Here is a 22,964-nt window from a genome sequence, read left to right as displayed (position 1 = left end):
CCCATCCTCATGACCGCCCCTTAATTTAATTACCTCTTTAAAGACTCCAAATACAGTCACATTCTGAGGCTCCGGGGGTTAAGGCTTCAACACGTGGATTTGAAGGGGAAGCAATGCAGCCCTGATGTACAGTCACTCTTCCGCTGGAGCACCTGCTGGACCCCACGGCAGGGGCGCAGCCTTCTCTCAGAGGGGCTTTATCCTGGACTCCAGGTCAGACCCAGCATGAGAGTGAGATCCTGTCTGATGCTGGCCCTGCTACTCTGAGCAGCAGCTGAGAGGGAACAGACAACCAAAGGGCAGAAGGGAACATCACCTCTTTTCCTACATGTATATGCTGATTCTCGAGGGGGCTGAGCTGACCCTTGGGTAAATCTGTCATGAAACAAGAGTGGGGAAAGATTCGGTTTGCCACATGTTAATGTACCAGTGGGTGGGTAGGGCCATATCTGCTCTATAAAGGGAGGAGGGCCTAAGCTGGACACTACTGTGAAGTGATTGTATGTCCTGGGGTCTGTCTCTTCTCTCTACTAGGTCTCAGTTTCTGCATCTATATAATGGGAGAGAAGCAGTTTGGATGATATGAATGAAAAACAGCCCCTGGTTTCCAAGACAGCAGCTAACTGTGATAGCTCAAGAATAAGCAGCACACTAGTCCCTAACAGACAGGCAAAGAAACAAACACCCAGTGGCAAAAACACACTAACTCCATTAACAGAACCTTGGTGCCTAGCCCAATACCAGCCCCAGAATAAGCACTGAAGAAAGGAAGAAAAAACAGCGAGTTTCCATTAACGTCGTCGAAGCTGATACAACAATGCAAACAGGAACAACTAAGACTAGCGGAGGCACAGTCCTAGAAGGAGAGAACAGTGAGAGAAGGTTCTGGGCTCTCTCGGGAGCTCCGGAAAACAGAAGTCACGATCAGCTCTCCTTCAGAGGCCCGTGTCTGCTACAGGTGCTGTGTCTGTGCACGGATACACAGCTTGTTTTTGAAGGCCTCCTGGTACTTCCTGCAAAGTTTTTTCGAGGGTGGTAGGAAAAAGAGCCTAATGAGAGGAACTTCCATTTCACTTGGAGTTCAATTATCAAACTAGGGACTGCTTAATGGGTTGAAATAGCCCTGCAACTCTCCACCACCAGAAATTACCATCATCTCAAAAGCAGGTGCTTACCAAGGTAAGAAACCGCCAAGGATGTGCACTCACTGAAGAAATCAATTTGCATCCTAAGGCAAGAGGAAATGTTGTAAAAACTTAGCGAAAAGCAATATATTTTTTTCCTTCTTTCAGAAAATAAAACTATAAAGAGGGATGAGAACTTCAGACAGGAAGAAAAAATAGTCACATGAGACGCACTTCATAGAAGACGATGGATGAGTATGCTAAGAAGACAGATACTAAATAATTTACACTCCTATAGATCTAGCATATTCCTCTGTAATGGGTTTTGTTATTTATACCGACTGCACTATAAAATCTCACCACATTCTCTGGGCTACTTCAAGTCATACCTACACACCCAACGTAATTTCTCATCCTCTGTCTTTATACTGGTTACTGGGCCTTGTCATCTTTTTTGATTTGCAAATAAAATACGCTCTCTCTTCTCTTCCGGAGACTTTTATCAGAACCATTCAGCCCTGAACGGAGAAGCATTTCAAGATCAAAAGAGAGGCAAAATCATACTCTTTTAGCAAGCAAGATAAAGATTCACACATAATTAAGGCCAGGACTACAGGATTATTTAAGTGGGTATATCTTTTAAGAATAATCAAACTGCTATCAGCTATTCAAACACTGGGGCCGGTAATGAAAAAAGAAAGAGAACTGACAAGGTGCTTGTTGAGGACACGGGGAGTGGGGAGGGGAGAGAGAGAGGGGGGCAAACAATGGTTTAAGGGTTTCTGTACCTGCCAGGCCCTCTGTGTGGTTCATTGATGTTGTAGGAATTAGTAATCCTGTTTTATAGATGAGGAAATGGAGGATCAGAGTTAATTTAATTTGGCAAGGCAGATGGAAAGAGGCAAAATATTTCATTCTTTCTGTCTCCAAGCCTATGCACTTTCCTGTGTGCTAATGCGCCCCCTCTGTGATTTCACCTAGGCGGATTCCTCCTTTCAGAGGAATCATTCATTCACACACACCATTTATTGAGAGCCCCTTGTTTCCCAGGTACTGAGCTAGATGTTCTGAATACAGCGGTAAGTAAGACAGGCGGTGCCGCCAACACCCACCACCATTCCTGGAACACGCTGCCTAACAGACATCAACCTGGGTGCGTTTCACCTGTCATTCTGCAATAGAGAAGAACAAATCTGTCTCCATACGGGATCTGTTTCTTTTACTTTAACCTCTGGATTCTATTCCTTTTGTTACAAGTTAAGAATATTGCTTCTAGCCTGAGATATATAGGATAGTCCATTCTCAAGGCTCTAATCTTTACAGATATAACAACTTTTCCATTTATAGAGAGAGAAAAAGTTGCAGAACAGAGAATAACATTTGTCTTGTTGGAGATTTACAGGAACATTGTGACCTACCTGGATAGCTGCCAGAACAAAGGATTCTGACACAGAGCAGTTTTGCAACAACCAACCACACCCCTCGCTCTTTTAGTGTAAAAGAAGACTGAATGCTAACTTGGGTGAGATGATTCTTTGGGACACTAGTCTGCCATCTTCTCGGTCTTCTGGCTTTCCAAATAAAGTTGCTATTCCTTGCCCCAACTTATCATTCACTGGCCTGTCTTGTGGCAACCGTGTACTAAGAGACAATTTCCTATGCTACTTACGCCAACCCTATGTTAGAAACCATTACCCCTACTTTACAGGTGAGGGCAAGGGGGTCCAGAGAGGTTCCACACCCTGTCTAGGCACTATGAGCTGTCCTCACACATAATCTCAGGCCTGCCTGAATGGGACACCCTTGCTTTCCCACAATACTTCCATTCACTCTCTTGATAAATCAAGTTTCATGCCCACAAGGAGTTTAAATCTAGTCGATGAGGAAACAATCTATGATATAAGAAAAAATTAGTGCATTTTTTCCCCTATTTTACTGCTGCCTTCTCTGACAATGACGTAACCAGGGCTAAAAAGTCACAACCATGAAGCTAAAGTGTTCATTCACTGTTTATGCATCATTTTCAACTTTGTGCATCTGTTTGCTGGAATAAGTCTTCTACCTCCAATGCAGTCATAACTGGCTATCAAGGAATGTATATGACTTTGAATAAATGAGCTGAAAATTCCGTATCTTTGCATTTCATGGTAGGGAGAGAAGATCAGGCCAATATTTTCACGTAAAAGATTTCCAAATGAGGCAAGAGGTAACACTTAGAATTCACCAGAGAAGGATAAGCTGCACTTGCGAGTTTTTCTCTAGTCCTTTGCTGCTCTTGTTTCTTGAGCAAGCCCCTCAGATTCTGATAATGACAACCTCTTCTTAGAGACACAGAGTTAAGGCGAATGTTCTGCAGACTCCAAAACCCTTAGAGTGCACACACAGTCAAGCTAAATATCTGCAATTAATGTACAGGCAGAATACCAACAGTACAGAATTAAAGTGCCGTCTATTGTGGGGATAGCAAGCTATAAGCGAATCACTAATGTCCTCCTGGCTGCGTATGCAGAAGTGTACCTGTCCAAATCAGCTTCTAAGAGGATCCTTTCAAGAAGAGTCCATTTTATTTTATTGGGAAGGAGAGATGTGAAATAGAGCCAGAAGATTAATATGAATTTACGAGGAACATAGGGCTATCTTGGCAATTAAAGACTCTCCGGGAGGTTAATTACCCACACCCAGCATTTACAACTCACACAGTATATCAGCAGTTACAAAAATTTGTGTGCAGCAGAGAACTCTGTTCTGCACTCTGAACGATATTATTTGGTGCATTGGGGGGGGGGGGAAGGGCTAAGTTAAAGCAATATTCTTTCCAGGGATCCACTCAGAAAAAAACAAATGAATGCCAAATGGTCGCAGCAATACTATATAGAAAAAACCCAATCTGGCCAAGAATTGTACAATTTAGAGAGTGTATGTGAGAAAGAGAAGGAGGAGACAGAGGGAAAGAGAGAGGGAGATTGAGATTCAACTGGTTTTTGAAAACTTTAGCAGAACATTTACCAAAGGAAAGCGCAACTATGATGGGGAAATCCCAGCAGGTGGGCAGAGCCCGAGGGCAAGAGAGCAGAATTCACTGGACGGACCGACAGGCTTTTAAATCTCGGTTCTGGAAACTGCAGAAAAGCCGTTTGCTGCTCGTTAGCCAGAATCATGATGGGATGTGTATTAGACTCTCATCCACATCACCATCCTTTCCCACCTGGGTCCCTCTAAAAGCCCCCTCCCTCCCCTCCCCACCCAGTCTCCCTGCGGCTTGAGCCCTGCCCCGGCCCATCTCTGCCCCGCAGTGGGGCTAGCGCTCTCTCACCTTGGCGGTCCAGTCACTCTGCCCTGCTTAATGGTTTCCACTGTACTCGGGAGAAAAGTCAGAATCCTTATGTCAGCCCTGTTTGCCTTCTCCGACTTGATTTCCTACCACCTCTACCGCCCTCTACCTTTATACCCTTAATCACACTGGCCTTGATCCTGTTTCTTCAATAGAATCATGATTTCATGTCACCAGATGTCACCTCCTCCAAGAGGCCCTCCTAACCATCCCATTGACTGGTGCCTACCACCCCCTCACTTTTGGGCAGTCTCATGGAACCTTCTTCAAGAGAGCTCACGAGATGAGCTTCTTCAAGAGAGTCTGAAGTGATGCACTTACTCATTTATCACCTGCCTCCCTATCCTTCCAGTTCATTCTGTGACATGGCACACAGGACAGACCTGGGGACACGAGCTGAGCCCAGAGGTTGTTGCCTGTGGCTCCTCCGGCCTGGGAGGTGCCTGGAGCTGCTATCTGTCCTGGAGTGTGGAGATGCAGCTGAACACTGGAGCGTTCAGGTACTATGACATCATATGGTAATGATTAAAACCACAAGGATTCTTACTACACTTTGCTGAGCACCTGGGTTCGTCCAAAGGCCCAAAATGCTTGGGCAGTATTCCCATAAGTTTAGACAGGATGTGAAAGTGTGAAGGGTTCTTTTGGGAAGTGAATTCAAATGCCTGCAAAACACTCGCCTCTCTTCCCTGTAGTCACACCGCCCCATACCGGACACCGCCTTCCCAGGGACCAGGCAGTGAGGCATCCCAGGCAGATTCCCCAGCTGAGGAGACACCCTCCCTTTTCCCTGCTGGGAGGTGGTGGGTTCAGCTGCCTGAGAACACAGCCCCGCCAGGACGCCTGGACTCTGCTGCAAAGGAAAGAAGCCCATGAACATAATCGAAGGTGCTATTATTCTGGCAAAGGTACTGTAACTCTGGACCAGGTATGTACTGTAGCCCATTAAGGATGATTTTCAAAAAAAATTATAATACTTTTTTTTTGGCAGCCTAGAGTCTTTCATTTTTATGTGATGATAGCAATATTTTAAAAGGATTAGCATAGTGTGGCATAATAATAATAATCCTTTATTATGTTTAAGGCTTTAAGAATTGTAAGAATGCTTTGATGTAAAATATCAGGTTTGATTCTCAGAGCGATCCTTTGAGATATATGGAGTCGCAATTCTTTGTCACGTTTCACAGTGGGGGTAACTGAGGTACAGGGCAATTAAACAGCTTCCAGGGCTCCAAGCTAATCGTGGAGGGAAGCCCTAGGACCCAAGGCACCAATCCCTAGGGCAGTGTTCTTTAAATAAACCGTTACTGGTGAACTGACTCAAAGAGACTATCAGAAGAGATTTGAGGGTGTGTGTGTGTGTGTGTGTGTGTGTGTGTGTGATGTGACCTATGGATTCCAGTGAGTGGTTCTTAGAACTAACAGGTCATTTTAGCAGCATGGACACAATATAAAGCCCTAACAAAGCTCTACCTTCTAAGCATCACCATCCTTTCAGCATCAGCCCATCACACTTAAATCACCACATCGTCCATACCACCTTCCCAGCCTTAGCGCTTCCCAATAAAGACACTCGATATGTATGGAAAGAATGCTGCACAAGGTTCTCTCACATCTATTACATTCTCATCCCTTGCCTTATGGTACTTTTTTTTTTCCGGCAGAAATAATGCTCTTAGAGTTTGTATTGCTGCTGTTTCTGTCTTAATGAATTATAGGAGCACATTTTATGGTTTCAGAAACAGCCCTCTCGGGCAGTGAATCAAGCGGCAGCTCTCTCTCCCTCAAGCCCTCTCCCCATGGCAGAAACGAGGAGCGAGCAGCGCCCTTCTGCACACGGGAGGTCCTCCACTGGGGCCGCGGCCTTTCCGCTCTCTCTCTCTCTACCTCCGAGGCCACAACTGCTCATGGGGCTCTGCTCCTCTACTTTCTTCTCCGATTGTTGACAAAGGGGCCTGAAGTCAAGGCGGAGACGTCGCTGCACCTGCTCGCTCTCAGGAGAGGCCAGGCCCCGCCACCTACCCTCCGGGCCCAGGAGCGCGCGCAGACGCATGCACCAGCAGTCTCCAGCTTCAGAACCCACCAGCTCAAGAGAAAGCGCGGCATTTGCAACCCACCATCCACATTCAAGTTCCAGTGCATGAGGAAGGTTAACGCAGTTTAGGGGAAGTCAGTTTTAATGAATGCCAGCTCCCTCAAGGCACTTACCTCCAGAAAATGTTCTGCCTGCTGTTCTCGATCCAATTTCCTTGACGTTGTTGTAATCAGACCTGTGTAGAAATGAGAATATTTGACTTTTAAATATCTGGGGCAAGCAGCGTCCTGAGTGTGGGAAACAAGTCCAGTTAAAGGAAGAGCAAAAGTGACGGGGAACAGTAACTCGCCAATCCTCAGTGACCGTCAGATGGTCTCAGAACTGCTCTGCACACAAAATCAAAATTACAAAGAAAACCTGAAAAACTGGTTTCTCGGTTCTGCTTACCACATTGATGTATTTTAATCATTTGGGGGACGTAAAATCTCACTAAAGAACCATTGTTTTTTCTGATAATGAGGAATTTCAAAGATTCATTTGCATATGACTGGAATTCTACAGCAGGAACCTCATTAAAGATTGTAGAATTCTTGAACAATTACTAGGTTGTTGATACTGATTAGATTTAGGCTATGTAACAGCACTTACTTATTTAACTTTTTTTATGCTTAGATAATTTTTTGGTTGTACTTGACAAAGAAGGTTATTTCTGGAATAACTACTTGCATGCATAATTGTTTCAAATTTAGTAACTCATATACGGAAGATCTCACACTGTAGTTTTATCGCTTTGTTTAAATATTTACACAAAATAAGTTCCACATGGAAAATATCTCTCTATCCTTCCTATGAACGGCTTTTCTCATAAATGAATCACCCCTCTGAGTACAAAGACAAAGAAAAGCGAAGGAGAAGACGAAATCTTCAAGGCAACCCGGTTTATTGCACCAATTAGTCTTCTGCAGGATTTATTATGATTATCGTCAAATGGCAATTAGGAGGTCAAATTTACATTCCATTTCTTGATTCCACAGTGTCCCTGAAGACTGGAGACTCCCGCTTGGGCTTTTTTCATGGCAAATGCTGATCGACAGGAAAGAAGAGAGAAATTACATGAAAGGCTCATCCCTTAAGCTGATAGATACAGGAAGCACAGAAAAAGGATTTTATCAAGATCTGCTGAGGTGCCCACGTTTTTGTTTCACACAGAGGTGCTGGGCGGGGAGTACGTGATTTCAGAGAAAGCCAAGGAAGGCTACAGGAAGCTAAATGGCTCCCTACGGCCTTCAAGATAAAATCCCACTGGGGGTAGCATGGCTGTTTGCAAGCTGCCCCCACTCCCCTCCACTCTCATCTGTCCACACTCCCCATGGGAGGGAAACCCTGTTTCCCCACTGCACAAGTGATCTGCCTTTCCATGAGCACTTTCTGGAATGTGCCCACCCTACCGCTTCATCTGCAGATTTTTCAAATTTAGTTCCAGTGTTAGCCCAGATGTTAAGAGAGGTGATCATCTGTCCCAGGGTTACAGTTCCTGCTGATACGTCCCAACAGAACGAGCCGACTCCATCGCGGTATCGCTTTTGGCCCTTGACCACAATCCTTTGCTCACATGTCTGTATTTCCCACCAGACGGGCTGACAGAGTGATTTCATGGGAGAGGCCTGCTTTCTGATTCAGAAACCCTGGTGCCCACCTAAGCCCCGGGCTTAAAACAAAGAACCGGAAATTCATTAGTGCTCAGCAGACAAAAGTTGCTGCAGAAGAGACAGATTACTCATATTCTAATATCAGTTCTGCTGCAGACAGACTCACAGTGTGTTTGTTTAGGGGGGCAGTTTTGTGAGTGGGGAGAGTATCGGGGGGGGGCGGTGTGCCTTTCGTATTCATTTAAAACCATTTCCTGAGTTCTTCTCTGTGGATGGCAGTGCTAGGCATCTCTGGATACAAAGATGAACTACTAGCAGAGATTTTGGAGGGAAGGCTGCTATCAAGAGTTTCAAGGGAGAGAATCAGTGACTTTCCTTCCCATACGAACCTCCTCCTAGGAAACTCACAAAAAGTAGGTCCTCTTCCCCACTGCACCCCTCATTTACTGTATCTGAATCTCTTGGGATGAAGTCTTCAGATGGTCCTCTGAGTCTCAGAGAAGGCTCTCTGCAATTTTAGCATCCTTTGTTGAATCTCACTCTGACTTTTTATTGCCGTGAGGTTTTCTGCCCATCGAAGAATGAAATACACTGAGTGGCTTCAGCATCTGGATCAGACCCTAGGCTCAGTGCATGTGTGAGTGTGTGTACGTGTGTGCGTGTGTGTGTGTGTGTGTGTGTGTGTAGGGGGGAGAGAGAGGGGGAGATGGAGATGTGTGAATGCACTGGCGGGTGAGGTGATAAAGGAAGAATAAACAGGAGCCTGCTCTCTGAGTCACATTGACTAAGGGTCAGCGTGGTCACACCAGGAGGCGTCTAACACACAAATCTGACGCCTTCAACTTCAGGCTGTGCTATCCTACAATGTCATATGTAGCGGAGGCTCTTCCTGAGTGAGAAGTAGCTGTTCTCAGAAGGGGGCAGGAGGCTTTCAGGGACCTCACCACCTCTTCGGGGGGCAGCCTCTGGTAGAGGTCGCCATGGGAATGAGAAATACTTGTTCTATGGAGGCCGTGAACAGGTTAAAGGGCTGTCAGCTCTTGTTCGTCTGCTCTTCTTCCCGGCACAAAAGAGCAGGAATCCTTCTGCCCTCTGGTCCCCAGTGGGCTGTAGTGTCATTTCAGGTCCTCCTCACATGGATCATGCAACCGCAGCCCACTGTGGCGTGACAGTGTGCCAGCTTCCTCTCCTTGCAATCGAGCACGACTCGACCGACGGGGCCTTCCTGGGACACACCCCTCCCCCATATGCCTGGCTGCAGCTTTTCTCTAAAGCACCCAGATGATAGTGTCTCTGATGCACACTCCCTGAGCTGTTTTACAGATGCTAAAACCACCACCAAATGGAAGAAATTAACTAGCTGATGACCATGAGTCCCCAGACCTACGGCGCTAAGGCCTGATAATGTTAATCCCCTGTTACCTCAACATCGACCATCTGGGAACTGTGCATGAACTGACTGCATACCCTGCAACCCCGTCCCTCCGTCACCTGGCCTTTAAATATGCTTTGCTGAAACCCTTCAGGGTGTTCAGGGATTCTGGGGCCCAAGCCACCCATTTTCCTTGCTAGGCCCTGCAAGTAACCTTTCTCAAACTTCACCATTTCGGTTAGTTTGGCCTCACTGTGCATGGGGCATGTGAACTTGTGTTCGGCAACATCCTGGTTATCCTGAGGGCAACTGTCTCGGAAAGCCACCTCTGTTCACAATGCATGTGTGTAAGCAGGAGAACAGCCAGGCTTCCTTCCACGTGCAAAGCTTCCCCAGGATGTGCTTTTCACACATTTGTCAGCCAACCAGAAGGAGAGTGGCTTCCTGAGAAGTCTGAAAACCACACACAATAGTGAGCCTGGAGCTGTGAGAAAGCCAAGCAGTTTCTGTTCCTGGAGGAAAGGCGAGGAAACCTCTGCAGGTCCACGTTCTCTGGGTTTCTATCAACGTTAGTTTTACAGATCTAAAGGAAAAGGCAGGAAAAAAATCTAAGTCAAAAGTGAAAAAGAGGAGATTGGATGAGATGGGGTAGGAGGAACAGGGAGAGGCTGCTAAGGGGGGCAAGGTTTCTTTTGGAGGTGATGAAAATGCTCTGAAGTCACAGATAATGGTGACAGTTGCACAATTCCATAAGTGTTCTGCAACCCACTGAACTGCATACTTTAAGTGGGTGATTCTTATTATATGTAACTTATGCATCAGTGAAGCTGTTTAAAAATCAGTAGGCAAAAAAAAAAAATTAGTAGGCGATCATAAACTCTGCCTTTTAGATTTTAACGAGTCTTCCATGTTTGGAGAAGACAGACTTTTAGAAATACTTAAAACGATTGAATGACTAAGTGAAATAAGTCAGACAGAGAAAGACAAATACTGTAGGATGTCACTTATATGTGGAATCTAAAAATATACAACAAACTAGTGAGTAAAACAACAAAGCAGCAGACTCACAGATGGAGAGAACAAAGGTGTGGTTACCAGTGGGGAGAGGGGAGGAGGGAGGGGCAATAAAGGGGTAGGGAGTTAAGAGGGACAAACTATTAGGGAGAAAATAAGCTTCAAGGATTGAGTTAGTTTGGGAATCTGGTAGAAAGAAGGGTTGGAATGAATTGGGCCATTGTCCATGGGGAGTCTGGAACATAAAAATAATGAACAGAACATTTTGGGTTAAAACCACAACTGGTGGTTATTTGCACTGAAAATAAATCTTGTTGTCAAGACAGGGCCAGCTAAACCAAGAAGGGGAAAAAGCTTTCTTCCTTCTCAAGGTACATATTCATAGGATGAGTTATGTTGCTTTAGAGAAATGGTACGTTTCACAGTCAGACAGGAGCCAGGAGAGCCATCCTCCAGAGTCCAGAGGAATTAGTCAAAATTGCCAAAGCTGCAACTCCCTTGCTAACAACTCTGCTGTAGTGGGATGCAGTTTGGCCTTAGAACAGGACAGAGACTGAAACAGAGCAACCTTCCTCTTCCTCTGCTCCGATTCACCACTGAGGAAGGCAACCTCATCGTGTAATCTCTGCGAGAGAGAGGCGTGTACATCACACGTGTAACTGTAGACCCACTGGGCACAGTAAATTGGGGACTGACATGATGAAACTGAATTTCAAAGATAAATCATAGGCGAGCTTTGGAATGTGGTTTGGGGATATAAACAAACACATCATTTGATATAATTACATATGCAAACCTCCAATTTAGAAGGGGGATTACGCCAGTCCTATGTGAATGATACTCAGTAAAGGGAGAGGGGAGAGCATATGGCTGGAACCATGCAATTATGGTAAAAAGGGCTGCTTTTGATTTTTTGTTGTTGTTGTGGAAATGGGGGAATCTAACAACCTTTCTGAGAAACAGTCTGAACATGAAAATGTGGCTGCCTGTTCAAAAGATAACTCAAAATGTTCTAAGCAGTTATGGTCAGAGAAGTGATACTTGCAAGGATGACATCTTTTCCCTGCTTTTCCTCCCTGTGGGTGTCCTGGGTCGCAGCTGTGTAATCTATTGCCATGACATTGACATTTCCTTTAAGTGCTACTCGAAGCAATGTAGATCTTAGCTGTTTCAGCATAATTTTCCAGGACTGTTGGAAGCAGAGTTTGGTATTACAAATACAACTGGATTATCAGCCCTGTAAGCTACAGTTGGTGCTTATTCTGTCTTTTTCCATATCCCATTTCCTCTGCTTACCGTTTCCCCATGCCCACCCCGGCTATCTGGTAAACCCCCTCACCATTGTTCCAGACAGTTTAACTGTCACCTTCTCTGCAAGGCTTTCTCTGACCTTTCCTCCTCTAGCATGTTGCATGTAACTCATCTATTGTCTGGCTCTCTCTCCAGACCACAGGGAGGCTTTGGGTGGCTCATTAACTGAGCTCAGGAACCTAGGTCAGTGCCTATTACATCTGTTGAATATATAAGTATCTCTAGTACGGCACCTAGTAGTTGTCTCTAATTATTTGTTAAAGAGTCAATCTTCCCTAACAGGATAAAAGCTAAAAGGTATTTAATAGGTCTCATTCATCTTGTGTCCCTGGCATTTAACATAGAACCTGGTACATGGTGGGTACCAAGGAAAACCTGCCTGAAAGAGAGTGACGTGGATACAGTCTCCCAGAACTCTCAGTGTTGGCCCCAAAGCATGGGAGTTAAAATTATTTGTATGCTATTTTTCTTTGAATGATCTTAATGTTTTCCTAGTTTTTAGACATCTTCCATGCTGACAGTCGGTGGTCATTAGAACACTTCCTGATAGCCTTTTATTATACACACACACACACACACACACACCATTTTTCCGCTGGTAGGTAAAGATTTTAATCTTTAATGGTAGACACAGGGGCTTTGTGCCCATTCCATGGTTTTCTCACATCCTGGTTTGTATCTAATCTATGGAGAAAGGTGGGCAAATAATAGCATATTATTATCCAACATGTATTGAGTCCTATTTGCTGAACACTATACTAAACAGTTCACATACGTGACTGTTAATGTTTTTCAACCTCACAAGAGTTTAGAGAAATAGGAACTATTCTGACTCTGTTTATAGGAGGAAACTGTGAAATAACTTGCCATGACCGAGCCGTGATTCAAATCCAGAGCCTCTAACTGAAGCATCTGCACTGTCTTCCTAACAGACAGGGATGCAGAGCCTTGGCAAAGCCACCTGCCCAGGAGCCAGGAGACCTGGGCCCCTGTTTCAGCTTTGTCAATACTTAGCTATGAGACTAGAGCAACCACATCTTTCTTTTCTAAACTTGTTTCCTCATCTAGGAATGATATGGAAGCATCAGAAGGGATCATTCTGCTCTTCCTGCTCTCTCACCTGACCCCGCTTTCTTCTTCATGGACCTCAGTCCAGCTGTGCAGGACCTGGGCAGGTCCCTGGCAGGAACAAGAGGGGCCGGGTTCCGGTTTTCACTCACCCATGAAATCAACACTTAAACACTCACATGCATATTTCTCAAAGGCGGCAAAGTAAAAACATCAGTTAACTATTAGTGTGTGTTTTTAAGCAGGTAAAAAAAGTAGTTTTTCTCATATTTATTGTCTCTTCCACAAGATTCTAACTTCTAGAAACTATTTCCACCTCTTATTTCAGCCCATTCAGAAGCCTTAAAATATTCCCTGTAGTACTTACACAGGGACATGAGGCTGTGCGCTGAAACTGGAAAAAATGAAATGGACACAGTAAATACAAATTTCAGGATTGTAGGAAGAATTAAAGTTAAAGTGAAGACATGTTTGTTTAAAAAGCACCTAAATAATATGTGTTCTTAGACTACATGATGTTTCTTTGAAAAGAAAAGAATAACCAGAAAAAATATATATACAAGAGCTATAACATGAGTTATGAGGGGGTTAAAAAGAAAAGGATTCTGGAAACTGGCCCCATCAGGAATGCTTCTTAAGTAAGCGCTGTTTCATCAGATGTAAAGATTTGGAGTTGCTCAATTGAGCGCACAGGGCTGCTATTAAATTTCCTTAAGAAATTTTGACAGGGGAATTCACCGATGCAGCTTTAAGCCTGAAACTTGGATTTTTCTTTATAAATCATGATTTCCAAGATGCTAATAGAACTTTTAAAACGATGTGAGACGGCATCTTAAGCCAAAGTATAAAGACCCTGTGGGTCAAACATGGTTCATAGCTGATGGTTTTCTGTAACAGGTAAGTTTCACTTGTTTTCCTTGGCAAGGCAACGGATGACATTTCCCAATTCTGCCTTAGCAGCAGGGAAACCGTGGGCAGTGCTCTTCTGCTAGAAATACCTTCCCCTTTGGATACAGGATTCTGTAGCTGCTCCAAGAAGCAAAGGTGGAAAAGGTTGATGCTGGCACACATCTTATACATCTTGCACCTTCCCTTCAGGCCTAGTTGACAGACGGAATTGTCTGCAGCCTAGAGGGAGAGTTCTGAGGTTCAGGCAAACCCTGCTCCCTCGATGTGTACCACCCACTCATTACAGAAGAAATCGATTAGGGGATCTGGGTCAAGACAACTTGTCATCAGAGTGAAGGGTAAGACAGTGGCTAACAAGGGACTAGTAATGTTGAGGAAGTTTGGTGGAGGAAATTTCCAAAGGTCACCTCCTCTGAATAAGTCTCTCTTGTACCAGGTGGTCCTGCCACACCCACTCACATACACATATACACGTACACACACATCCACTCTTCGGACCAGAGATGCTGTGTACACATCTAATTTTGCCGGAATACCTGGATTCTTACCAGTCCCATCTGTTCTTCCCTCAGTTCCTCTCCTCATCATCAATCCTCATGGCTCTCTCCCCGCCATCTCACAGAGCCCTCCGGCTCTGCCTTCTGATTCAGCCTAGATGAAGAAGTATTTATGCACCTGAAGAAGTCTCTAGGCGATTTTGCTAAACCTTGAATGCCATATTGGATTTCTTCAGAGAAATCAGGCTGCAGATGGCGAACCAATATTAGGGATGTCGTGTGAAATGATGCCATTTTAGGTGCCATTAACATGCCCCTGATGAGTGTGCTCAGATGTGCAATATGGCGCACGTCTCCCCCTTCCTCTTTCTGCCAAGATTTTTTTTTTTTTTTACAGAATTCTGAATATGGGATGGTCAAAATTAGGAAGAAATGGCTGGCAATCTAAATTATACCCTATAGATGGGTTTCAAAGATTATCTAGCCTGAGGATCATTATGGTGAACTGATGAGCAGTACACTAACCAGTGCTCAGCCGCTGGCATCTGACCGCCTGGCTTCCCATCCCAGTTCCAGGCTGAGGCAACTGCCTGTTCTTTGGCGAGTTTTCTATTTTCTTTAAGCAAAATGAGATTTATTAAATTAAATAATCAATTTAAAATGCTTAGCTCGGTTCCTGACACATATTAAATGCTCAGAAAACATTACTCTTATTATTAGCTCCACAAATAATGCCTGGAGTACCATATGTGTTCAATGGTCTAAACTTGTTTCCTTCTGATCTTGAGATTTCTCTCCTGTGTCCAAAGATCAGGGCAACAAAAATTGTAAAATTTCTACTTCTTACCTTGTCATCTGACAGATAAGGAAACCAATGTTCACAGTTTAAATAACTTGTTCAAAGATTTATTCATAAGAAATCCTATACACAGTATCATGTCATCCGCATATAGTGAGAACTCACTGGTTAGATTTAAACATAGCCTCTTGTTGTGTTTAGTTTGATAGTATTTTGTGCTTAAGATACCAATAAATACATATATGGGAGTTGCTTTTCCACAGCGGTGTGTTTATCCACACTTTTCCCATCCTGTAGGTTTTTATACGTGTTGGTGTGTATTGCAGTTTTAACCAAAGAGTAGGTATTCGGTAATACTGAATGAATGACTAAATTAGTAATTTCAGTGCTTTCCAGAAATACTGTTCTCCTGCTCATGTTTTCTGTGTTGGCAAATAATTCAGGCTGCATTATTAATTGAGAGTAGCAATTAATTAATAGACACCCTCCCTACCAACAATCCCTTCCCCTTCCCTAAACTATTTTTATTCTAGAATGTTGTAAGTTGTTAAGACAAAAATGACCTCATTGCTCAGAAGCACGTTACCTAATGGAATCAACATAAAAAATTAAAAATAGCTCTCTGCATGGTATTGTTTGGCTCTGAGCTATATAGGTCTTTGTTTATGCTAGCTGGTTCATAACTTGATGAAAGTAGCATATCTGAATATTTTCTTATTCTTTTGGTCATTAAAAAATTAACGTATACAAAACCAACCAGACAAAAACAAAACAAAACAAAACAAAAAAACCTGGAGCTTCTTGATGAAGAGCTAGTGATTAGGAGGAAGGAGTTGATACTTCAGGAGTTTGGGATTAACAGATATACACTCCTGTATATAAAATAGATAAACAACAAGGTCCTACTGTACAGCACAGGGAACTATATTCAATATCTTGTAATAACCTATAATGGAAAAGAATCTGAAAAGAATATATATATGTATGTATAACTGAATCACTTTGCTGAACACCTGTAACTAACACATTGTAAATCGTTATACTTCAATTAAAAATTAAAAAAAAAAAGAAATCCTTCATTCATGCATTGTTCCATTTTATTGCGATGAGAGTGCATATCCTTACTCCTCAAGGTGTGGCAGGGATTAACAGCATCAGCACCGCCTGGGAGCTGGTTAGAAATGCCACAGGCTCCTCCCAGACCTTGGTGATTTGTATGTACTCAATTCTGAGAAGCCTGGCTCTAGACCATTGCTGTGCAAACTTGGCTGTGCACTGGAATCACCTGGGGAGCAGCATCCCACATCCAGACATTCTGAATTATTTGGTACGGGTTCAGGTCTAGGCATAGGGATTTTTAAAAAGCACCAGGTGATGGTACTAGGCAGGCAGGGTATACACAGTTGTTATCTCTGGATGATGGGGTTATGGCTTATCTAATTGGTCTTACTTCCCCACAATGAACAACTCAATTTTATAATACAGAATAATTTAAAGACCAGTAAAATGAGGCACGTGACGCACAGTCTCCTGTGTACCTTCATCTGAATTCTGCCAGGTTCTATTATGAGCCCACCCAGAAAAGGACTCAACTATGGTTGTCAGGTCTGTTCTGACTTTAGATCTGATATGGGCCTGGTCTTCCCCTAATACACTGGATCATCTCAGCTACAGTTTGGCACACTTCCTTATGTTGTGTTACACCGTTCCCAGCCCCATGTGGTTCCTAGGATCCTCACAGAGAGGGAAAACCTCATCCCCATGGTGATGCCACCTCTTTCCCCACAAAAACATGTTCTTACACAAGGCACAGTACGCACGAGCCAGGAGGATACAACAATAAGTCCCATATTTGCTCTCGTGGAACTAAGATTCCAGGATGGGAGACAGACGTGTATGCAAATAACTATGATACGAAGTGATGTAACAGGGAGGAACAAATCTGACTCCACATTAGATCTGTTCCTTTACCTGTAACCCTGCGCTCTGCTTCCTGTGCTTCCTTGTGCTGGTTCTGCACCTTCTGTGAAAGAATGTTGCCTATAGCCTGAAATATACAGGATAGTCCATTGTCAAGGCTCTGATCTTTAAGGGTATAACATTTTTCCATTTATAGAGATAAAAAGTTGCAGAATAGAGAATAACGTTTGTCTGGGAGATTTACAGGAACATCATGACCAGCTGGGTGGCCAGCTCCAAGAACAAAGGATTCTGACACCAAGAAGTTTGCAGCAACCAACCACAACCTCTCCCATTTTTTTAGTATAAGAGGAACCTGAGTTCTGACTTGGGTAAGATGGCTCTCTAGGACATTAGTCCCCCATCTCAGTCAGCTGGCTTTCTGAATAAAGTCATTACTCCTTGCCCCAACACCTTGTCTCCCTATTTATTGGCTTGTTGTGTGAGGAGCAGAACGAGTTTGGACTAGTTAACAGTGTGAGCTGATACATGCCCTGGACAACTCAGGGTGCCCTGTAGAAGGAAAGATTGTCACTGAATTGTGTGACAGGAAAACATAAGCTGAATTTTTCCAGGGCCTTTAATGGTGAGTAAGATTCTACCAGAGAAGTTGGAAAAAGTTAAAATGTCAAATCTTTAGCTGAGCATCAGGAGACAGAGGTTAATGAAAAAAGGTAAATCTGGGTTTAAATCTTGGCTCTGCTATTTCTCAGCGGTGTGACCAATGACAACTTACATCACTTTTCTGATCTCAGGCTTGTCATCTCTGACATGGGGACAGTAATAACCCCCTCATAGGCGTTTGGTTAGAAACGACCCAGAGGACATGCTTAATGTGGTGCCCTGCACTTAGCAGATACTGTTTTAAGAAATAGAAACAGCATCTATAAAAGGCAGTGCATTATCTTCTATTTTTATTAAAAACCCTAAAAGCGATGGGATGCTATTTCTGATTAGATCCTAAAGGAAAACCTTACTGTCTCTAGACTGGTTACCTCTGACAATGTCTTGAGAACTTAATAACCAAGCAACGAATAGTTGAAGTTTCCTTCTGCTTAATCAAACGAACACCATGAAGTTTTTTAATTCCTGCCACACTCCCGAGGTGTGAAAACCACCACTGAACTCCCCTTAGAAATGGTTTCACTGCAAATAATTTCTCTCTACATCTGTTTTCACGTGACAGATAAAGTCAGGAGGATGGACAAAGTGTAAATTACTCAGAGGATGTGCAAAGTCTTGAAAACACACACGTGCTTTGTAGGCATGCAGCTCTTGAAGATCATCTTTGCTCTATGACTTATACAAGGTCGTAGGCGGGAGCAATGCTTTGAAACCCAATTAAAACAAATCTGGGGAAAATATCACTTGCTATGAAAAGCTTTGAAAGTTATCAGAAGACTGACAACACTGTTTGTTTTTTATATCACACATTTTCCAGTAAATTTTCACATAATTCAATCATTTCTTTTGTCCTAAATTTATATATACACTGTAAAACCTCATTATTTTTCATTCCACCTATCTGAGAATTTGTAATAATTCTGTGGCTGGTTGAAGTTTACCTTTGTACCACATAGGTAAATTAATAAGGTCTCAGGGGAATATTTAATGTACTCCAGACAAACCATTTGCAAAGCACTTCAATTTTAACAACCACCATTTTGATGTTCTAATTGCAAACGACCTAGGTAACTATTCATTCCAGTCTGCACAAGCAGGTCTTTTGTTTGGCAACATTTTGTTAATAGTAGCATTAACCTTATGTGTTTATTTGGAAGCTGTAAATGAGTGTTTCCTGAAATATTTTAGAATCCACATTCTGTAGAATCCTCCTCAAAAAAAGTTTGAATTCATGGAATTTTCCAGTATTTCTTTGGGGAAAGGTACCATCTCTTGCAAGAACGATGAAATTTGTGCTTAATCATTCAACAACAAATGCAGCAACTTTGTGCAAGCCTTTAAAAATGGTATGTGCCTCAGTTTCTTCCTCTGTGACTTAGCAATGATTTAAAGGGGGAGCAATTAACCCCTTCCTCACTAGGGGTAACATACATTTTTTTTTTCCTTTATAAATATAAGTGGAAGTAAACGAGGAGTTAGAATCCTTTCCTTGGGAAAAATGCTGTATCAATTCAGGGAGGAGTTGTACACTCCCTCTGCTCTTTTGTAGAGAAATTTTTAAACAGTTCTGTTATAGCTTTATCACTTTGTATTCTGTTTGGGTGTTTGTTTCCTTCAATAGACTGTGGCTTCTCCAGGGCAACCATGTTTTTATTCATTTAATATTCATGTTTTAAGAGCCTAAGCTAATCTTTGTATCTTTCAAAGTGCCTGGCATATGGATGATAATCAATTAAGTATTTGCCTATTGGGTGAATAAACTGTACTATCGAAAATGTTCATGGAAGTGTGCAGAGCACAGCTGCAGGAACACGTCCTCTGGGTCATTTCTGACCAAACACCTCTGAGGGGGTTATTACTGTCCCCACATCAGAGATGACAAACCTGAGATCAGAACCACCCAAAGCAGGTAATTGGCCACTTATGTGGGAATGCCACTCAGCATTTTACATTATGGTTTGCAAAAGCTTCCATGCCTTTTGGGAAAAGCTTCCAAATACATTCAAAATGGAATTATGTGCTGAGATAATTAGTATTTTGGATTTTTACTGTACAATGTTACAAGTTCATAAAGCCATATTTTTTGGTATCATAGGTCAGAGTCTGCAGTCTGGGTGGTTAATTGAGGTTAATGGGGCAGGGGGGAGATGGCAGATTGCCCATGCTAATGAGTTTTTCTTGATTCTTTCTAATATATATTTTATTTCTTTTTTGCCTTTACTTTTTGTTTAACTAAGTAATGTTATTTATCCAAGAATCTGTCACATAGAAGCAGATTCCTAACCTGTCAGAGAGGATTCAGCCATGTTTCCTTTCTCAAAGAACATTAAAACAGTGTTGGGGGGACGGGGTGTGAAAAACAGAAAGGAGGAGGTTGCAAAAAGCAGCCAGCCTCTGATTTCTCTAGGTCCTCCAAGCACTCCATGGTGAATCTCTAAATGGAAGATGAGTCAAAGGGCCTTGCAGAATCACACTCCTGGCTGGGGGCTAATGTACTGATCTTTCTAAAACGCAACCAAAAATCCATAAAACAGAGTGTACTAGCGAGGTATCTCAGGCATATCTTACTGAAAGGTTGACCTAGATGCCATTTTAGTTTCTTGTTCAGAAAATGAAAAACAAAAGCAAAACCAAAAGAACTGGCAAGTAAGTGAGTGAATCACTGAAAGAGTAAAACTTGAGGCAAAATCAGAGAGCAGCTAATCCTGGCTGTGGGGGTGGAGCCAGTGTGGGGAGTTGGGGGAAGGTGGGCAGCCTGGAAGACCACCGTATCATGTCTCTAGATCTTAATTATTCCACATTTATGGAAAAAAGCAATATAAATGCATGTCATTTATTGAGCGTTGCATCACTACTAGCCAGCTCTGTTTGACTCCTGCATTTGTGTCTTCAGCTAGCATCCTATAATTACTCGTTTGGCTTTCCTTTTACGGGTTGCCACGGTAGAGGTGGCAGAAGCTTGTTTAGGTTTTCTTCCTATTTCAGGGATGAGAACAGTGATGCAGACCTGAAATGGGGCAAATTGGAAATTCAAAGCTGCCTCTGGTCATGGGTCAGCTGGGCACCCGTGTTCAGGTTTCTCCATCTCTCTTTCTCACTCCTTTCCTTGTTGTCCCAAGGTTGACCTCCATCCCTCCCATGCAATCCAGCAGAGGGGCCAGAAACAGGGTTGCAAAATGTTCCTTCTATATTTTCAGCAATTTAGCATCCCCTCTTTGAGGCTAACAGTTTGTACTGGGTGAGTACCCAAGAGGTACCCATTTACAAACTAACAAGCCGAAGAAACATGCTACTCCGTGTTAAAAGAAAATGTCACCCTCTTTGTTGGCACTCTGAGAAATTCAGTATCTTTTGAACAAATGGCTGGGCATACAGGGGCTGAGAGTGGATTTTTAAAGCATTCACAACACTGTGTCAGTCCTTCTTTCTCAGTGAAAATGAGCTCAATTCTGCTGTGGTTGTAATTAGTGGATAATTAGTACCTGTACATGTCGATGCTACATGTCATGGAACTGGCACCTGGTTTAGCATCCATTCAACAAGATTATTTAATTTTGCTGCAATTTTAATTCTTGCGAGTCACACTGGTGCCCTGGCACTAGAAAACCTGGAACTCAAGCTAGACAGACTAAGGTTTGAAATTACATTAATGGGTTTCATTTCTCCCATGGAAAAGAAAATTGCTAGAAGGTTCTGCATTAACCAACTGAAGCAGCAGACAGGACAGAGGGCAGGATGCATTCCATGGTCTCATCAGTCATTCTGGGCTCTGGGTTTTTAATATAACACAAACTACTGTTCTAGTCTTGGCACTGGGATACTTGCCTTCGGGGAATGCTGACAATATTGTCAGTGGATAAATAATTATAGCTAAGCTGTTAAAGGCTCAGTTAGAATTATGCGGAAAGGTAACGTGGGGGCACAGAAGAGTCAGCCTTGATCTCCACCTGAGGGTGCAAGGGAAGCCTTCTCATGATGGGGTCGCTTGGTTGAAATGAGTAGTTTGTCAGCCAGACGAGGAAGAGATAACGTTTCATCACATTCTCATGGGACAGGGAAAGGGGCAAAAGGGAAGAACAAATCTGCCTCTATATTGGATCTGTTTCTTTTACTTTAACCTTTGGATTCTATTGCTTTTGCTATAAGTCAGGAATGTTGCCTCTAGCCTGAGATATAGGAGATAGTCTATTCTCAAGGCTCTCACCTTTAAAGGTATAATCCTTTCCTATTCATAGAAAGACAAAAAGTTACAGAACAGAGAATAACATTTGTCTTACTGGAGGTTTACAGAAACATTGTGACCGACGTGGACAGCTGCTACATTCTGACACCAAGAAGTTTGCAACAACCAACCACACCCCCCACCCCTTTTAGTATAAAAGAAGCCTGGATTCTAACTCAGGTAAGATGGTTCTTTGGGACACTAGTTCACCATCTTCTGCTGGCTTTCTGAATAAAGTCGCTATTCCTTGCCCCAACACCTTGTCTCTTGATTTAATGGCCTGTCTTGTGGTAGCAGTATGAGCTTAAAGTCAGTAACAAAAGCACACAGGCAAGAAGGACCCCAGTCCTGTCCCAAAGTTACTTCAGGACATCCTAGGGAAATCTTGGAATTCTGTATTATCTATTGTTGGAAATGGAAAGAAAATAATATCTTTCTCCTTTAAGGTGCTCTCTTAACTTTTAACATGAAAGCGTTTTACATGTCAAGAAACAACATCGTAGGTGACAGTGGGAAAAGTTCCCCTCTCCATTCTTCTCAGGCTCAGAAAAAAGGGACCAAGACCACGTTACAAGCAAGTACCTGAGCCCAACAAAGGAACAGGTAGGGGAAGCTAGGAGAACACCAGTCAGATACCATTTAAACAGAGCTTCCTTCCTACTCCCTCTGCCTCCTCTTGGAAGCATCCCTTTTTGCGGAGTGAGCAACCTTGCCGGTTTTAGGACTGAAAGTCCCAGCTCTGTGTCCCAAGAAACCCCCCAGTCTTGGGCAAATCAGGATGGTTGATCACCAGAGTTTCAGATCGCAACTGAATGCCAGGTTTCTTGTGATGAACTTATCCAAACGGTAAATTTTCAAGGCGTGACACGTCTGAGGGTGTTTACCACCCGGCCTGACATCCCCTTAGGTTTGCAGGTGGGAAACTAAGGCTCGGAGAGGGACAGCATCTTGTCAGGTTCCACAGCGCTTAGCTCCGACTAGGTGCTGCCCCTGCTCAAAAACACTCAGAACTGCTTTATGACTGCTTTTTGTCCTCCTCACATAGTTATG

General features: G+C 43.2%; 1 protein-coding gene across 6 annotated transcripts in view; it reads right to left on the bottom strand.

Annotated features, from left to right (window-relative positions):
- The window catches only part of FAT3 (FAT atypical cadherin 3), a 613,920-nt gene that overhangs the window by 171,553 nt on the left and 419,403 nt on the right, over positions 1 to 22,964 (bottom strand). For 5 of the 6 annotated variants that reach the window (XM_031460537.2, XM_064492802.1, XM_031460538.2 and 2 more), the window contains one exon: positions 6,664 to 6,725. The exons of the other annotated variant lie outside the window; for it this stretch is intronic. In XM_031460537.2, the coding sequence (XP_031316397.2) occupies positions 6,664 to 6,725 (62 nt within the window). The remainder of the gene's footprint in view (positions 1 to 6,663; positions 6,726 to 22,964) is intronic. 6 annotated transcript variants of the gene reach the window in all.

This window comes from Camelus dromedarius, chromosome 12, assembly GCF_036321535.1.
Source record: "Camelus dromedarius isolate mCamDro1 chromosome 12, mCamDro1.pat, whole genome shotgun sequence".
Classification (NCBI taxonomy): domain Eukaryota; kingdom Metazoa; phylum Chordata; class Mammalia; order Artiodactyla; family Camelidae; genus Camelus; species Camelus dromedarius.
Note: the sequence above shows the minus strand (reverse complement) of the source record. Positions and strands in the feature narration are given on the sequence as shown.